Genomic DNA, 17,161 nt, shown 5'->3' on the forward strand with positions numbered 1-17,161 from the left:
GAGAGGAAATATAGTTACATAAGTGCCAAGCGATATAAAATAGAAAGATAATGGGGATTACTGAAATTATAGATCAAAATGTCAAGAGTCATAAGGCAGAGTAGAAGGGAGCCAGTAAGGAGCAGCAGTAGCATTGAAAAAAAAAAGTAGGTAGAAGGGTAGTAAACATGTTAATGCCCAAAACTGGCATTACCTCCCATAAGTGATGAAACACAAGGAATGAACCATTGCTGGAGCAGGAAAGATTATTTTGCAGCAGAAAAAAAAACTAATATTGGAAAATCCAAACTTTATTTTAAATTGGTCCTTTAGGTACTCACTCAAACTTGGGAAGATAAAACAATAACAATGTTTGTTACAAAATAGGCCGATAAAAATTGCAGGAAAATCACAATCTGTATTGCATGATTATAGTTATATAATAACAATAAAGAAGCATATTTTAGAATACACAGCATATACTGAGAGAGATGGCTGTATTTACCAAGAATGCAATATTTTTATCCTTTACATTTTCAGAAAGCAAAGAGAACTTTACAATCTTAAAGAAAAAACATTTATGGATGATAATTATTGAGTATTAAGCAGAAAAAATTCATTTTAAGAGGTGCCACAGTTATATTAACACAATCAATAACAAGTGTAAAATTCATTTAATGCCTTTTTAAGAAAGATATGGCCTTAAGATCAAACCAAGTGGGCTGGTTTTGAGGTCAAAATCACTTACAAGAATGATAGAGGTCATTAATATACTTTTAACATAAGTATAGTTAGTAATCTGGCAATGAGTAATTTATTTGGATATCTCACATTTGAATAAATTCCAATCTTAAAAAAAGTATATAACTTCGTTTATCCTGATTTCTAACTGTTGCCCATGAGGGAATGAGATGGCCAAATATTATTATTATTAAAATTCACTTCACTTTCATAGAGCAGGCATAAATTAGATCCAAATGAATAGTCACTGAAGAGTTTCTTTTCCGTGATATTATGGATGTATGAGAATTTGCTCACACTTCTGGTGCGCCTTAAATTGTAGAAACCACTTAATTATTTTCACATCATTAGAAATTCATAGAGTACCTAATTATATCTTACTGATATTTTTATGCGTGTCTTTAGGAAGAGCATGGCCAGTTTCATCCATTGTTGTCAATAAAATAATGAAAACTGAATAGAATATTTTTTTCCCAAAATGACCTTATCTATATCAAATGTATGGGAAAAGATACCAATCTGCCATTTTATCTTTGCCAACCACTAATAACATGTCTCACAGTCATGAAAAATAGAGCTATCATGTACAATACTATTCCTCAAATCTAAAGCAATAGGCATTAAAAATCTATAGAATTGCAAACAAGAAAGGTCAAAAGACTGAATGGTAGTATGATAGTATATGCCAAATTAATCGCATTAGGCATTTAAATGTTCTCAGGGCATAGACATCACCCTAATCCTGGTCAAAACGGGTATTATGGTATCAGAAAGTTATTACCACCAACTGATTTCTTGGGGTTAATCCAATAAGGTTTATGTGATTTTAAATAAATGATAAAATCAAAGGCAACCAAAGATGTTTGCATATCCATTAGTAAATTTCATTCAAAATATGTTTTAAATCTGATAAATTGGCTTCTGAATAATTTTTCAGATGGATGATTAATGCAGAAAAGGAGGGGCTACAAAAGACATTCCATGAATCTAATAGGAAGGCGTTTGTGTCTACTCACATCATCTCATTTTACCTTTCACATTCATTTAATCTCTACGTTATTTATCTAATGGCTCCTTTACCATTTGCAACTATCCCCAAAACCTCCTCTCACAATGCGTTATGCTTCGTTTGGTAATGGCAGAAATAGGAAATGTCTTTATTTATTTCACATTAAACCAAAAACAGCACTTTGGCCTTTACGTTGCCATATGGCAGACAAATATTCAATTACGGTTCATCACTAGCTCAAGTGGATAGAGCATGGGCCCGGCAAGTCGAAAGATCTGGTGTTCAAGTCCCAGTCAAAGAAATAATTATGCCCTTGTGATCTGTTCAATTCTGCCTTCCCCAACTCTCCTGTGTTCGTCCTCTCTATGGGTTTCTTTCCTTTTCCCAAATATCTATTTTCATGTGAATGAATATATACATAAAACAGCAGAAAAAATTTACAAACACCCAAGCCCTAGATGGAGAAAAAGCCAACTAGGCGTGGATCGAACCCACAACCTCTGGGTTGGCAGGCGAGGATATTACCCCGCCACCACCAGGGCCAGCAAATAAATAGAAACCATTCAGTCTATGATTTAGTTACCACTTGGGAGTATTAATATACACAGAATCAACAAGGCTCATCAAAGCTCTAAAAAAAACTTGACTTTTTTTAAGTATGTGGTAAGAAATGAGAGAACATGGCATGTTAAATTCACACTTCATCCCATCTTCTGGCAGTTTCCCATTTTTGTGGGAATTATTTCACCTAAATGTACACATGGCAGAAAAATACTGCCTCGTCATCAATCTTATCTGCATTTCCTAAATATAAAGTATCGCAAGTCTGCTTACATTATTACTAGTGGTTGGCACAGATGACATTCCCAGGAATGAAATAGAAATCCTGCATGTTCAATCATTAGTTTCTACAAAATACTTAATTTCCCTTAATCATTATTTTAGTTACCAATTATCTTCTATGCATCCTAAACATTTTGGTTTGATCAAAAGGTTTCCATTTTTATTTCAAGTTCACATATTATTATTGATTGAAAGCCCATATTTATATGTACAGAACACATTAAAAATATTGTTCCTAATTTTGTCTTTCCAAACAATTACACTAGCTCTTTTCTACACAATACCTGGCAAATATAAATGTTACATTTTCAAAAGAGCACTGTATGAATAATAAATTTGACATTTCTGGACACAATAAAAACAACTGACATGAACTGGCAGTATTTTATAGTTCACCTTTTGTATACAAATCTATCAGTCTCTACGGCTTAAGCACATACATATATGTATGACTTCTCATAACAAACCCATCCAGTGCGCTTATTTACTTTGATTGATTGGAGTCATTTCAAATCACAATTTCTATCAGTTTGTTCATATCCCATTTCCTAATGCATTTCATCCATTCAGAACTAACAAAACTACCTATGTTTTATTTTACAATTTTATTTACATGTTCTGTTTTAGGCTTCATACAAAAATAAATTTTGGTCTTAAAAAGAAAATATAGACTGTACATAAATCTTTTTGATGATTTCCATGACATTCAAAAGATGAGAAAAAAAGGGAAAATTTTTCACAACTACTAGAATTCATAATACTGTTAGGTGAAAAGATATTCCGAAAAGAAGTAAGCAATAAAAAGTTTATTCATCGTCCATTTGTTAAATGTTACAATTATAAATGATGTGCATTCAAACACAAAACTTCGGAGTGCCTGAAAGTCTGGGTAAGTCCCTTAATTTTCTTGGCTCAAAAAGAAAAATTTCACAAAAATGCCTAAAAATATGAATTTTTTTTTGCTTTGACTGATAATAATGAAAAGCCACCGGCAGGACAACGTCAATTCTACTGCTTGTTGTCTTTTATATGTGTGTTACTATGCTGATAAATACTCTTAAGCACACCATAAAAAAATTGCTTACACTGAAACTCTGTCTACTACCAGTTTCAAATAAAGATTTTTATGCCACTGTCAACTTCCATCAGTCAGGATTTAACCCTCCCCTTAACCCATTAAAAAAAATCTATCATACCAACTGAAAATTCTTCCTTAAAATTCATACCACTATTTCATAGATTTTACCAAAGAAAAACTTATTGACAATACATAGTGATACATTGCATTAATTATGCCGCTATATGGCACTTGTAGAAATATTTCTTATAATGGCAATCACTCCTGAAAACCTGGTTTATCTCTATAAAAATCTCTCATATCACTTAAATTAATATGATTACATTGAGTGCTTCATACATATAAATTAGGGCTTCAATGTTTATACGCAGCTTTATAAAATGTGATGGGTTACAATTTTTCTATAGCTAACCACTGGATGGTATGATATAAAAAAAAACACAACCTCAAGTAAAAATGAAAATGGCACTTCTTCTTCCAGGAAATTTAATTTTTAGAGCTAACCATTATACATTTTATTTCAATTGACAGTTATTTTCCACCAACGCTTAAAAAAAAATTTGTACTGATTTCATGCATTAGAAAATTTAGCAACACCCTCAGTCCCATCACATGAGGGTGATATTCACATATTTTCATATGAATATTAAGACACTCCCTTCTTGAGTGGGTACGTGCACATGAAATCATAGCTGTTACATTAAATGCAATCCAGCATATGCGCATGGCACAACTAGGATGAGGCAAGTTTGGCCATGTTCCTGCCCAATATGAGGCCCCAAAAACTAATTCTCAATAGAAATTTGTGCCAGAGCACTCAACTCTCTTCCAGATAATTTTGGAACATACAATTCACACTCCACATGCCTCCCATACTTAAAGGCCAACCACTGTGAAGTTTAGTCTGACAAATGGCCGATTCTTGCATATTCGGTGATACAACACAAGGGTTTCCACCAAATTCATGCTCTCTTTAGACCACAAAAAAACCTTAATTACATGATTTAAATTAAACTGACTTCATCGTGATGTTATGCGGAAATAACATTTAACAAGACAGATTATCAGCTGGAATAAACTGGAGGAGAAAGTTGCATGGGAATTTTAGGGCTCCCACCTTCATAAACCCCTTACCAAGACATAGATATCAAAATGTCCCCACTTGGAATTAATCCTGAATACACCACTATACATTTGTATGTATTTAAATCATTACGCTAATTTCAAATGAAAAACAAATCCTGTACAGGCCATTAAAAATGTAAAAAGTGTACCTATACATGGTTAAAATTCAGTATCACAAAAAGGATGCATAGGTCCTCTTCATTCATACTTCATTATGAGTTCAGAGGAAACTTACAATTAAATAACATCAAACAACTTTTCGTCACTTAAAAATATTGTAAAAATGACAATTCAATGACTGGTTTTAGTTCGCCTCATTTAAGGCAACTTGTAATTCACTCTTTTTTAACTTCTAAAATGAAGTTTCCAGTTACTTGAGTATTTGCAAATATCATGACTTAATAGACCTATTTCAGACAACATAACTCTTAGCTTTCCAAAAGAAAGTAAAATAGTTTATTCTCAGGCAAAAGGTAAGGCAAAGATTTACATTTTTCTGCATCTGCATTTTATTGTTTAGCGAAACCATTTGCAACAATAATAACTAGTTTTATACACCCTTAGCTTGGAATTACTCGAATTTTTTGCTCCACCAAACCACGGCACAGGGGGCACTGATCCAATTTCTCCGAGCATCCAATGCAACAGCATAAATGACCACATGGGATGTATATAACTTCACACTGAAACATAAGATCAAAGAAATAATGGTGCATGAAGAATTGCACTTTAATTCCCCAATATTCATAATAAGGAATATAGCTACATTATATATGGAGTACATATTTGTGAAGAAAAACACTACCTCATCTAACATGTACTGTATGAATATCCTCTTCCGACGACAGTAAATGTGAAAAATCCAATGATATATAGGGGACTGATGGCACAGAGAATGGAATGACTGAGAGAAATACAACAATAATTGGTTAGAATGACCCAATATTCAGGAACAGGACCTTATCTACCAATCAATTAATATTATCAATAAATTGCTGCAATTGATTCATAGCTTCCACAATATGTATGAAAGGTATAAGAAAGCTTCAGGAGACAATGAAAGAAAGAAAATAGAGGCAGCTTTGAAAGTGCACTTATTGAAAACACAGAAAGAGGAGCAGCAGATATTTGCGAATAGTTTCGGTCACTAAAAGAGTCCTGTTGATGATGCCAATGATTCCGTTGACTTTTTTAATGGGTGAGGAAGTTAACTTTCTTTGATGTTCAAGTGTTAGCATGGCACCATTGTGCATCCACTATATAGCATTTAGTTTTCCAGTTTCTTAACACAAATAGACTACATCCAATATTTCAATGTATTATTTTGATCATTTTAGTTTGTTTTTGCTAACTTTAATTTAGATGATAAGAGAGAACCAATTTTTTTCTTCGACAAACAATTTTTTTAATGAAGTTCCGATTGTTTTCTTTTTCTTCTTTCAAAAAGATTGAAATACATATTTGTAACTTCCTCTTCTCTACCACAATATACATATAAAACTTTTCCCAGTTTGCTCTGATATTTGCCTTAAAAATCTAATGCCATTGTGTAAAACACTGCCTTGAATTAGCACCAAAATCGACCTGGTAAACCTGAAAACTCATGGAAAAAAAATAAAATTTAGATCATCTGCTACATGCACCCTTGGGGGTATGCTACTTGGGAAACGTGACACTGTATTATCTAATCTATGAAGGGTAGAGGAGGCAGGAATCAAAGACAGTGCTGCGTCATATACCCATGTTAGACCTGGGTACAGGAAGCCCACAATCTTCCGACAGGAGACAAGCAAATTAAGCAAATGCTGAAAAAGCAATTTTATTCATAAAAAGGGGGATCTATTTTTTCATGTTAAATGAACCTGGCTTCATCATTTCATCACCTATTGAGCTCTTTAGGGTCAACTTGTGTTAAATTCTCCCATGTGCTAGCAGCTCTCTCGTATGCTGTTTCATTTAATGCACATTACAGCGCAATATCATCTTTCTGAGAGCCAGTTAATAAAATAAACAAGTCTTTTGGTGGAGAAATTAAGGGTCTGGATTCAGCCAAAATGTTGAGATTGCCAAGGCATGTGATATGGAGAAAGAAAATTAAACTGAAATCAGCAGACTATTGTTTATCAACATCCATCACTGTTCACCATATTAAAAAGCAGGGGAAAACATTAAGTCTGCTTTCATTGAAAGCACCTCTTTTGGAAGATGGAGGCCATAATTTTCTTCCTCATGGAATACTTCAAAGTATGACACAGGGAATTGGGGAAATGATGTTTATCAATTCACGGTTTGACATTCTCATAATTCAAACATATGGTAAATGAACTCATTTTGCTTACACTTTATTCTGTACGTCCAGTAAGTTTTGAATCACTCTGTTTACAGGATATGGCATTCCCTAAGTCTGGGGGAATAAAAAACCCAAGAATTTTATTCTCCTTTATTAATATGATACCTAATAGGCACGAAACATACCTGCTGCTCTGTTTATAATCATATTGATTTCTGCATAAATTGAAATATTTATCCCTAATTTTCCAAACTTACATACATACATTGAACCCATGAACATAACATTTGTTCATCACTTTTAATTACCAAAAAACCATATACCAAAATGACAAAAAAAATAAATGTCTATAGCAGTCAAATCCTTCACCACCTTAAACAATTACATTTGCATACAATCATCCTTGACTAATTATTTAATTACAATTTTAATCACTAACCTGAAGAGTTCAGTCATATCAAATAAAATAATAAGATAGCATGACATTTTTGCTAAAAATATTGCTTGAAGCATCATACCATGATGAAAATATTTCCTTACCTTTTTATCCATGCAAACAGCACACTCACACTGGCTCATTATATTCGATGTGTCAATAAAGCAAGGCATTACTTGCTGCGCAGAGGCAGCTCCATCTTCCAGCAATTCTTGTGGAGGGGCACTTGGCTGGATCAAATTTTTCGCCAAATTCTCAAGATACAACATCTTCTCTGCATTGTAGTCCTCTATGGCCTTAAGTATTGCCTCTCTATCCCTAGCATCTGTCACACCTGCCTATAAAGTAAATGAGGGTACAGTATATTTTAATTACCCTTGTGCATGACATGCATCTGAAGAATAATACAAGGTTGTTAAACTCTGCTAAATTGGTACCACTATGCCCGATTTAATACCAAGAACATATACATTGTCACGATACTCGGCAAATTTTCATCACTTGAAAACAAGCTTTCTCTAAAACAGTTTTAAGCATAGCAATTGGACATACAGGTATTTCATATGACTTGCATCCACAGATTTTGGAATTGAGAGAGAAGGGTATTCAATAGTCATCACTGTCTTATATGTATGATACAGATGATTGGAAATAACATCAAAAGATAATTAATGGTTGCAAATTAGATTTCCACAGCAAAAAGTACACCTGAATAGAGAACTAAACCATGAAACCCTTGCTAGTTCAGTGAATATGCCTTTTGAGGTTGAGAGATAGATAGCGAGGCTGATACTTTGAGGAAGTCCAGATACTACAGTGTAGTGAAACTAGTTGACATTAAAAACTCTAGCCCGGAGAAGCACAAAGTTATTTTGATTCTTCTCTTTCAGGTTGACTGGGATTTCTAATTTCAAAACAATTATTTTTGGCAATGTTAGAGATATTTAGTTCTAAAGGCATGATATGTATGTTTACAAAGGATTTGGACAACGAAGCAACCACAAAAATAAATACTTTCTACCACAACAAGAAGTTACACCAAAGAAAGGCAAAAAATCAGACAAAATTATAATCATCCAAAGTTGCAGTTTTCGACATTCGGCTGGCAGTTGATCATAAAAATATAAAATTAGTGAATTTTTCGATAAAGTTGGAGGAATCACATAAATGTACGACAATTGCTCTACTTGGAAAGACCTACTTTATCATTCATAAGTGAATGTAACTGCATAATGGCAATTTCCAAGTTTTATACGTAGATTAGGTTCTCATCACACTGTACATAATTTCAACAAGAACTTTTTAGTTAACACAAGTTTAATGTAGAAGACAATGGTAGACACGTTATCCTACAATATTCCATAACCCTGTGCCATAAATTTTCTGGAATCTGCAGGTTATGTAGCGACATGGAGAAGGGAGGGAAAGGCAAAAAGGCATTTAAGTCAAGCATTAGGCTGGAATTTTGGTAGGGCTGGGCTTGGTTCAGTCATTACATCAGAATAGCTGTACTCAGATGGGTGAACCAAGCTTAGTCCCCTTACTCAGTCTTCTCCCACCGGTTCCCAAAACACCTATGCTGTCTCCCCCTCACTTCTCAGGGCTGATTAACTAATGGATTTCACAAATTTGGCTGCATATTATAATTCTACAGTGTAGCAAAAGAACCTGTACTGTTGTATTCTTCATTAACCTTGTGTAAATCACAAAATTGTAATTTAAAGTCTAGATATCCATAGATTTCAAAAAGTCAAGCTTGAGTCAATTAAATTTACTCATTGGCCTGGCTCATTGTTTTCACAGGACACTATAAAAATACAATAATTTAAGCTGACAATCATCAATTCTCAAATAACTTGTCATGTTATTCTGAAACAGGATTGTTTAAAAAGTAATCCCTCATTTAAAATACAGTGAAACACTGAATTATGCAACCAAAATAAGAGGAATTAAATATTAATAAAACTACATTTATCTTGGTTTCATACTGAATTTAAGTAGATACATAGACGGTAATCCAAAATTTGCTTCAAATTTGAATTAAAAATGCCAAAATGTGTGAGTAGCTTAAGATGAAGCAGGCACATTTTATTTCCCAATGAGTTTAAATGGAGGAAGAAGCTAAAAATAATTGCTCGTATTACTTTGTAATTGCTGCATACAAAAGAAAAAAGCTAAAAAGACTAACATTCAATATCTGTGTAGTTGAAACAATTCATATTTCCTAAAAAGCATAAAATTTTCACTAACAATAGCTCAAAATAAACAAAGGTCAACTTGTTCATATTTTTCCGCCAGGTGTGATGAAAAAATTATCATATGTGCCCTTAAAACAGCTTTGGTCCAAACTATCAAGCGTAGAGCAAGCTTTACCATATTAAAAAATAACAAGTAGTATCTGTTAAAGTTTTTATACTGAATACCAATAAATAAAATGCTGGAAAGTCTTTTGTAACTATCAGTGTACCTTCATATGAACATATCTGAAGCAAGTGACCCAATTAACTACAAATAAAAACTAAAAAGGAAATTATCGAAACAATTATTAATTTGAAAAATTTTAACTTATTAATTTTTCATTATAATAAGCACATAGGTTCAGATCTCTTTCAGAATAAAATGCACAAGCCCAGATACATTTTCTCTATGCTGCCTGATCCTTTTGGAAAGATATTCCACCTCACATTAATTTTCAGGGGGAGGTTTGAGAATGGTAATGGAGTGCTCATTGCCTCCTTCCCATAAAAATAACAATGGCAAGCAATTTGTCTCACATGAAATTATTTGCTCAAAATGCATTATGTCAGGTTTTTTCAACCTTCCTCTGATGAGTCATTATCACATGGGAATACTTATGTTCAGCTCAATTTTTCAAAAGATTTCCTAACTTGACACAAGTGATGTTTTGTTACAATGAAATTGACATTAAACAGGACCTAGAACAAGAAATGAAAACAGAAAATTGATCAAGTTTACACCTATAATAGCTTATACTAATTTTTTCCACGGTATTGATATTTGCAAAATTTTCTTGAAGCTAGGTGAAATCAGTCTCAAGAAAATATATTTTTATATATTTTATAGCCAAATATATAAATTTTACGAGTTTGGTCATTATATTATATAATCAAACACTTATATGAGGGTGTTCTGAAAATTCCTCAGCCCAAAGATGAAAATGACAATTTATGTTTTCAAAAAATTTTTATTTTTCAACATAATTGCCTTTAATATTAATACAGTTCATCCACCAAGATTACAATGTCATTATCCTGTACCGGTAGTTTTCTTCCAGAAGTCCTGCAAAGTACTTGTCTACAGCTGCAATCACTTCTTGATTGGAAAAAAACGCTGGCCGGCAATAAAATTTGAGTCTTTTGAAGACGTAGAAGTTCAAGGAATAAGGTGATCCAAATCCACAGAATAGCATTGATGTTCCAGCACTTAATAATGCAAATCCCTCAATTTACAGGTGCACTACCATGATGGAAATTTTTTTTTCTCTGCAAGCCAGGTCTGCTTTCATGGATTTTTGCATCCAGTTTTGTTAGAAGGTTAGATATAGCACTCCCTAGTTATTGTTTTACCTTTTTCAAGACAGCCGATCAAAACAATTGCTTTGGCATTCCAAAAATCAACACCATGACCTTCCCCTGATGGCACAGTCTTTACCTTCTTCAGAGATTAAGAACTTGCCTCTATCCACAGCAAGGATTGTTGTTATGATTCTAGCCAGTAATGGCAAATCTACATTTTATCCATTGCCACATGATATGCAGAATATAATTTGTTTTTCATAAAGTGTGCCAAGTACTGTTTTGAAAGCATTTTGCGAATGCAAATTTGATCCAGAGTGAGCATACTATATGTGGCACTAATCTTGGGCAAAGCTTCGCCATGTGCAATTCCTCGTGCAAAATGTGACCAACACGTTCGTTTGATATCCCTACAGCATTATTGATTTCACACACCTTTGTATGCCGATCTTCCAAAATCATATTGTGCACTTTTTTGACGATTTCCAGAGTGGTTGCACTTTTCAGATGTCCTTTCTTGTGGATCATCTTGGAGGCTTTCACGGCCATGTTTATCCTAGGTTGCCCATTTCTACACCATGGAAATTAAAGGAAAAGAATCCTCACACACATTTACCATCCACAAATCCACAATTCCGGTCGGCATTAAACCTTCTTCAACAAAGAATTTCATCATTACACAATACTTGATTTTTTCAGTTTCTTACAGCACATGCACCGCACCTGACTCAACAGACTGCCTATAGTGAACTGCAGGTTGGAATGGCTAGCAATCTAACTTGGTATCTACTCACAATTGTGCCAGCATGAGAGAAAAATGTCATGCAAGTATAGATGTCATCTGATGGGTGAGACTGAGAACTTTTCAGCCCACTCCCATATGCACAAGATCTGTTCAAAAAGTATTGCGAATTTTGAATTTTCACGGGTTACGTATATTTGATTTTTGATTGCTTTGTGGCATTATGCTGGTACTTATGTCTCTCACTTATGCCGAAAAGTTCGGCCATTTTGAATGTCCAGTTAATTGTTGACAGCTGTTTTGCTTGGACGTGTTTTGGCTTGTCTTCAATTTTTGCCTGTTCCAAAAAATGGCTCATAGAATCTGTATCAAATTTTGAGTGAAAAACGAAATTAAATGCACGGATGCATTCCCAATATTGACTGTGGCATATGGAGAAGCTACCTTGGACCAAAGCAACATTTATCGGTGGTTCAAAATGTTCTCAGGGGGTCAAGAAGATGTGAACGACGAAGAGCATGCTCAATGTCCGAGCACATCAACAACAGACGAAAACATTGATGAAGTAAAGGAAATAGTATTGGCCAATCGTCGAGTCACGAATAGAGAATTTACCCAGGACCTAAATATATCAAATGGCTTGTGCCATTCGATTTTCACCAATGATTTGGGCATGACACAGGTTGCCGCCAAATGTGTACCAAAATTGCTCAATTTTGACCAAAAACAGCAATGCATTAACATTGCTAATGAGGTGTTGGACTCTGTCCAAGTTTTGCTTTTAGTTTTCTCCGATTGCAGGGGTATGGTGCATCATGAGTTCTTGCCACAGGGTAGAACAGTAAATAAGGAATATTACCTGCAAGTTATGCACAATTTTTAGAAAGCAATCCGCCAAAAACGTCCGGATTTGTGGAAGAACCAAAATTGGCTTTTGCATCATGACAACACCCCTGCTCACATATCTTTAATTGTGCATGAAGTTTTGGCCAAAAACAACACACTAATGATGCCGCAGGCACCGTATTCCCCAGATCCGCCCCATGTGACTTTTTCTTGTTCCTGAAACTGAAGAGGCCCATGAAAGGATGACGCTACGCTACGATTGACGAGATAAAGACTGCATCGAAGGAGGAGCTGAACAAGATCACATAAAATGATTTTTTGAAGTGCTTCGAGGATTGGAAAAAACGTTGGCACAAGTGTATAATATCTAATGGGGATTACTTTGAAGGGAACACAATAGATATTCATGAATAAATAAATAATTTTTGAAAAAACACAAAAGTCGCGATACTTTTTGAACAGACCTCTTACATGCAAATTTTCTAAACCACTTGATCAAAATTTTACTCTTGCTGTAAACAGTGGATCAATTTCAAATTACCAAAACAACTGAAAAGATTTCATAATTCTAGGCGGACACAAAAGAATAAGCAGTAATTAAAGAATGAATTTTCAGGGACAAAATTAGTACATACATTTAGTAAAATTTTCCCACCCAACAAGTGTAATTGGATTAAATAACAAATAATCATAATCCATAAACTTTAAATTAATCAATTCAGACAACAATGTCATTAAAAAATATACATAAAAATGTATTAATATTAGCTATATTATATATTATTCTCATTAATGTACCTTTCAACGTGTCTTACCTTTCAACTCTACAAAAGTAATTATTTTATAAAACAATTATACTGAAGGATTAAGCATAAGAAGTGTGCTCACCGTATATATTATTTATGATATCTCATTACTACAACAATGAAATTTTAAAAAAGTGAGCACTTGATTTAGGACAGATGTGTCTTTGAAAACAAAATTCCCACAAAAAGAACTAATATGACATGTTAAAACTTTCTGGTCTCCTAAAATGCGGAAACACAAACAAATACTTTCAAGCACTTACATTCAACAAAGAATCGTGATCTATGTGCAAGATGAGTCCTGAGCTCGGCGTAGCAACTGGGGAAGGCAGAGATGAGGAAGATGGTGAAGGCATGAGGAGGGTGTGCGCTAGCAGGGGGAGGCAATGAAGAGCACCAGCAAGCAGCAGATGGCGCACAAGGTTTGGATCAATTGACCGTGTTGCATCAGTATGCCACAGGGGTCTTGAATCCAGGAGGCGTTGATACTGCATCAAATTCATACATAAGCAAACAAGTAAGTATTCTTGTCTTAAACTATGAGAAAATAAATTTCCCAGGCAAATGATAATTTCACTCAAGCCAAGTAAAACCTAACCAACATTTTCAAAAGTGTTTTTGTACACAAGAATAACAAGAGAGAAGGTATTCAGTTGATCCTCCAAGTCCTTAATTTTATTGAGTTTATGTTATTGTAACACCCTTTCTGAACGACAAGATGAGCATGATATTTTAATGAAAGGCAGACTATACTAATGCCTATGAATACATTCCCATTCGCAAAAAAATAATTACAGAACTAATTCTCAAGATTTGCCTCATCTTTAAATAGCCTTCTACATCTTGGGGTCTTTTAATGACTTCTTTGAGACTTGAGGGGTTGACCCTAAAAACTAACTTCAGCAGTATAAAAATAACATTAAGAATTCCACGATAATTTCGAAACAATCTCAAGGTCAAGTTACTTGAGAAAAAATGTATCTTGTTCACAATTCTAGTTTTCACACTCAAATGGTATTGGATTCAAAGATTAAGGATTAGAAGGAGATAAAGTCAATTGGAATTTTTCCCATTCAGCAGTGAAATCTCAGTAATTGGTGACAGGGATAAGTTAGCTCCATATGGTAAGCCAATACAAACAATGATGATAGGTTGTGTAACCAGTAATGTAAAATCAATCTTTTTACAACGATTTAATCCTTAGCTTTCCCTGATTTCAGCATTTGAAAATTGAGATTGTTAATTAAGAAATTTTTGGGACAAAAATATATTTTTTTCATTAGATATGGCAATGTCTTTGTTTATTCTGTGATAAAATAAAATTTAATATAAAAACTATGCAATTTCAAGCATGAATTACGTTTTATAATAAATAAAGAGAAAAGCATATTAAAAAATTAATGTGCATTGCTGTCAATGATTATGGTCTAACTCTAGATCCAAAGGAGATCTTGAGTTCATAATAGCAATAGCTGGGGACTCTCAAAAGTAGCCCAAGATATTGTTGGCCATGGGAGGGAAAAGAGAATGATGATGAAATATAGAGCTTGTCTAGAGCACTGAGGTTGCAAAATAGGTTCAGGGTGCTGCTTTGATTAAATTTCTAACTTATCATACAAAAATCAACTGCACTTGTTCATTCTACCTCAAGAAAATGCATGCCATGCCAAGTAAATACCTAACATTTGAGATACAAAAAATTGAAGATTTGTTTGTAAAAGGAAGATACTTTTTAAGTGCTTCATTAGTTCCATCTTAACTGTTTGAAAAATAACCAGAAATAAATGGAAAGAACTCATAAAATTTAAATCTGTTTCTGGACTGACTATGCATCATTTTTATCAATATATTTTCTTCTACCCTCCCTCTGTCATAAAATGGGAATTTAGAGCAAAAAGGTTATGAATAACCCTCCTGAAAATATTTAAATGCAACCATTTTAATGGTAGATGATACCTACATAATACAAATTCCAGATGTTTTTTCCCTATTCAAAATTTATGCTTACAATTCACAGGAATTTATCATCCCTTACGTTACAAAAAAATGTGTACCTGGAATAACCAGAAATCTTCTGTAGCGTGAAAATTATTTCTTCTCTCCAATTCTTCCAGTTGTCCCAACAACTGCCTTCTTCGCTCAGCTTGCTGTGAGATCAAGTCAACCAACAGGGCTGATAAAGCAGCCCTTTTTTCAGACAAATCAACCTGAAAACAAATCAATGCACCGATTAAAAAAAAATTAATAAAGATTGTGAAAGACCTTACATTGTCCTCAAAAAATGATTGAAATAAATTTCCAACACACATTTGAATGCTACCTCTTTGTCATATTTTAAATGAAGGTGGAAGTTTATAAGGCACAGGTGTACATTTATCCTACAAAGGAATCCTAGTTATATAGAGCCCTAAAATCTACACCAGAGCCACATTTGGCAACATTCTTTCCAGACATTAATAGATAATTCTCAATATTTTGGTAGTGAAAGAGAGACTTGAACATGCAAAGTTTGCAGCAGCATGTTTCCAATGATTTTGATGGTTTTTCAATTGATTTTACGAAGCAATTCAACTACTACATTATTTCAGAGTAGCTTTAAATTATTTATTTTCATTGTTCATATACTTTTACTTTCTGTTTCTAAGAGGTGAATAAAAATTAGACATTCAGTGCTATATCATTGATAAAATTCAAATCATTCCTCTTTTATTAACTTTTTAATAACTGGATATTCTCTAAATATAATTTCGTTTCAAGTTTAATTGGGGCACACATTTTTTTTGCCTTCAACTAAGTTTGGTAATAAACAAGCTCAAATATGGTGAACATTCACATTAATTCACATGTAGTCCATCACCCAAAATTCATATGCCATGAATGTATAATGTGTATCATATCAGAAGAATCATGCATGTAAAATGTGTCCCTGTGTTTAGCATTATCTACGCTAGGGCATAAGAAGTACGTTTTGGATATCCAATGGATATGCATAGCACCAAGATGCTGAGCCAATGGATATTCGTGGGTGAATAAAAGTAGATTGTGTACACTTGAACTGGCTCTGCAGGTATGGATACATCAATATTTACAAACAAAATTTTATGTTACCATGTGTCTGCCGTTAGTATCATTAGATAGCAGAATTTTTTAAAGGTTCAATTAGTTCTTTATTCTGCTGTCTTTCGTTTAGATTCAAATGAAAATTTGCCATTGCGGATAGTGCTAAAAATTTTATTTATGAATAAACGATTGAGTTCATACTATTATGATTTTATTATTTATTAAGTTATTATGAGTATTTAAAATAATAACATTTGTATACATTGTTTTTAATTGTAATCTTTGTCAAATCTTAATAAAAATTACTTTTGTTGTTGCCTTTATAGTTGATTACAGTTTTCATTTGGTTATTATAATTGCATTGGTAAACAGTTTTAAATTCGTCACAACTGATCTATGCATTTAAAATCAATTAAATAGCATCTTTAAGTCGGAAGCCATCCTTGACTTTTTATCCTTCTCTTATTTCCCCAATTTTTCTGATTAATTCACCACTTCAGGATGGAAGGCAACTTAGAAATCATTCATGCACAAGTGCGAACTTAAACCATTCTAATGCTTACTGGGTGGAGCCCACACTGATATTACAGATGATGTCTTAAAGATTCCCAGGACATAGCTTGTTCCCAACATGCTCCCATCTCAGTCAGGAAAGTTATGTGCTGAGAAT

At 33.7% G+C, this 17,161-nt stretch overlaps 1 protein-coding gene across 3 annotated transcripts in view; it reads right to left on the bottom strand.

The window, feature by feature from the left end:
- Nucleotides 1–309: 309 nt before the first annotated feature.
- Nucleotides 310–17,161, bottom strand: part of LOC139689455 (E3 ubiquitin-protein ligase LRSAM1-like) — a 29,451-nt gene continuing 12,599 nt past the window's right edge. For 2 of the 3 annotated variants that reach the window (XM_071586585.1, XM_071586584.1), the window contains 4 exons: nt 15,486–15,638; nt 13,695–13,919; nt 7,606–7,839; nt 310–5,458 (listed from right to left, as the gene is read on the bottom strand). In XM_071586585.1, coding sequence (XP_071442686.1) covers nt 5,336–5,458; nt 7,606–7,839; nt 13,695–13,919; nt 15,486–15,638 — 735 coding nt within the window. In that variant the 3' untranslated portion in view covers nt 310–5,335. The remainder of the gene's footprint in view (nt 5,459–7,605; nt 7,840–13,694; nt 13,920–15,485; nt 15,639–17,161) is intronic. The other variant, XM_071586586.1, reaches the window with a different exon arrangement.

Source organism: Hetaerina americana, unplaced genomic scaffold (genome assembly GCF_022747635.1).
Source record: "Hetaerina americana unplaced genomic scaffold, ioHetAmer1.1.p SCAF_24, whole genome shotgun sequence".
NCBI classification, from domain to species: Eukaryota; Metazoa; Arthropoda; class Insecta; order Odonata; family Calopterygidae; genus Hetaerina; species Hetaerina americana.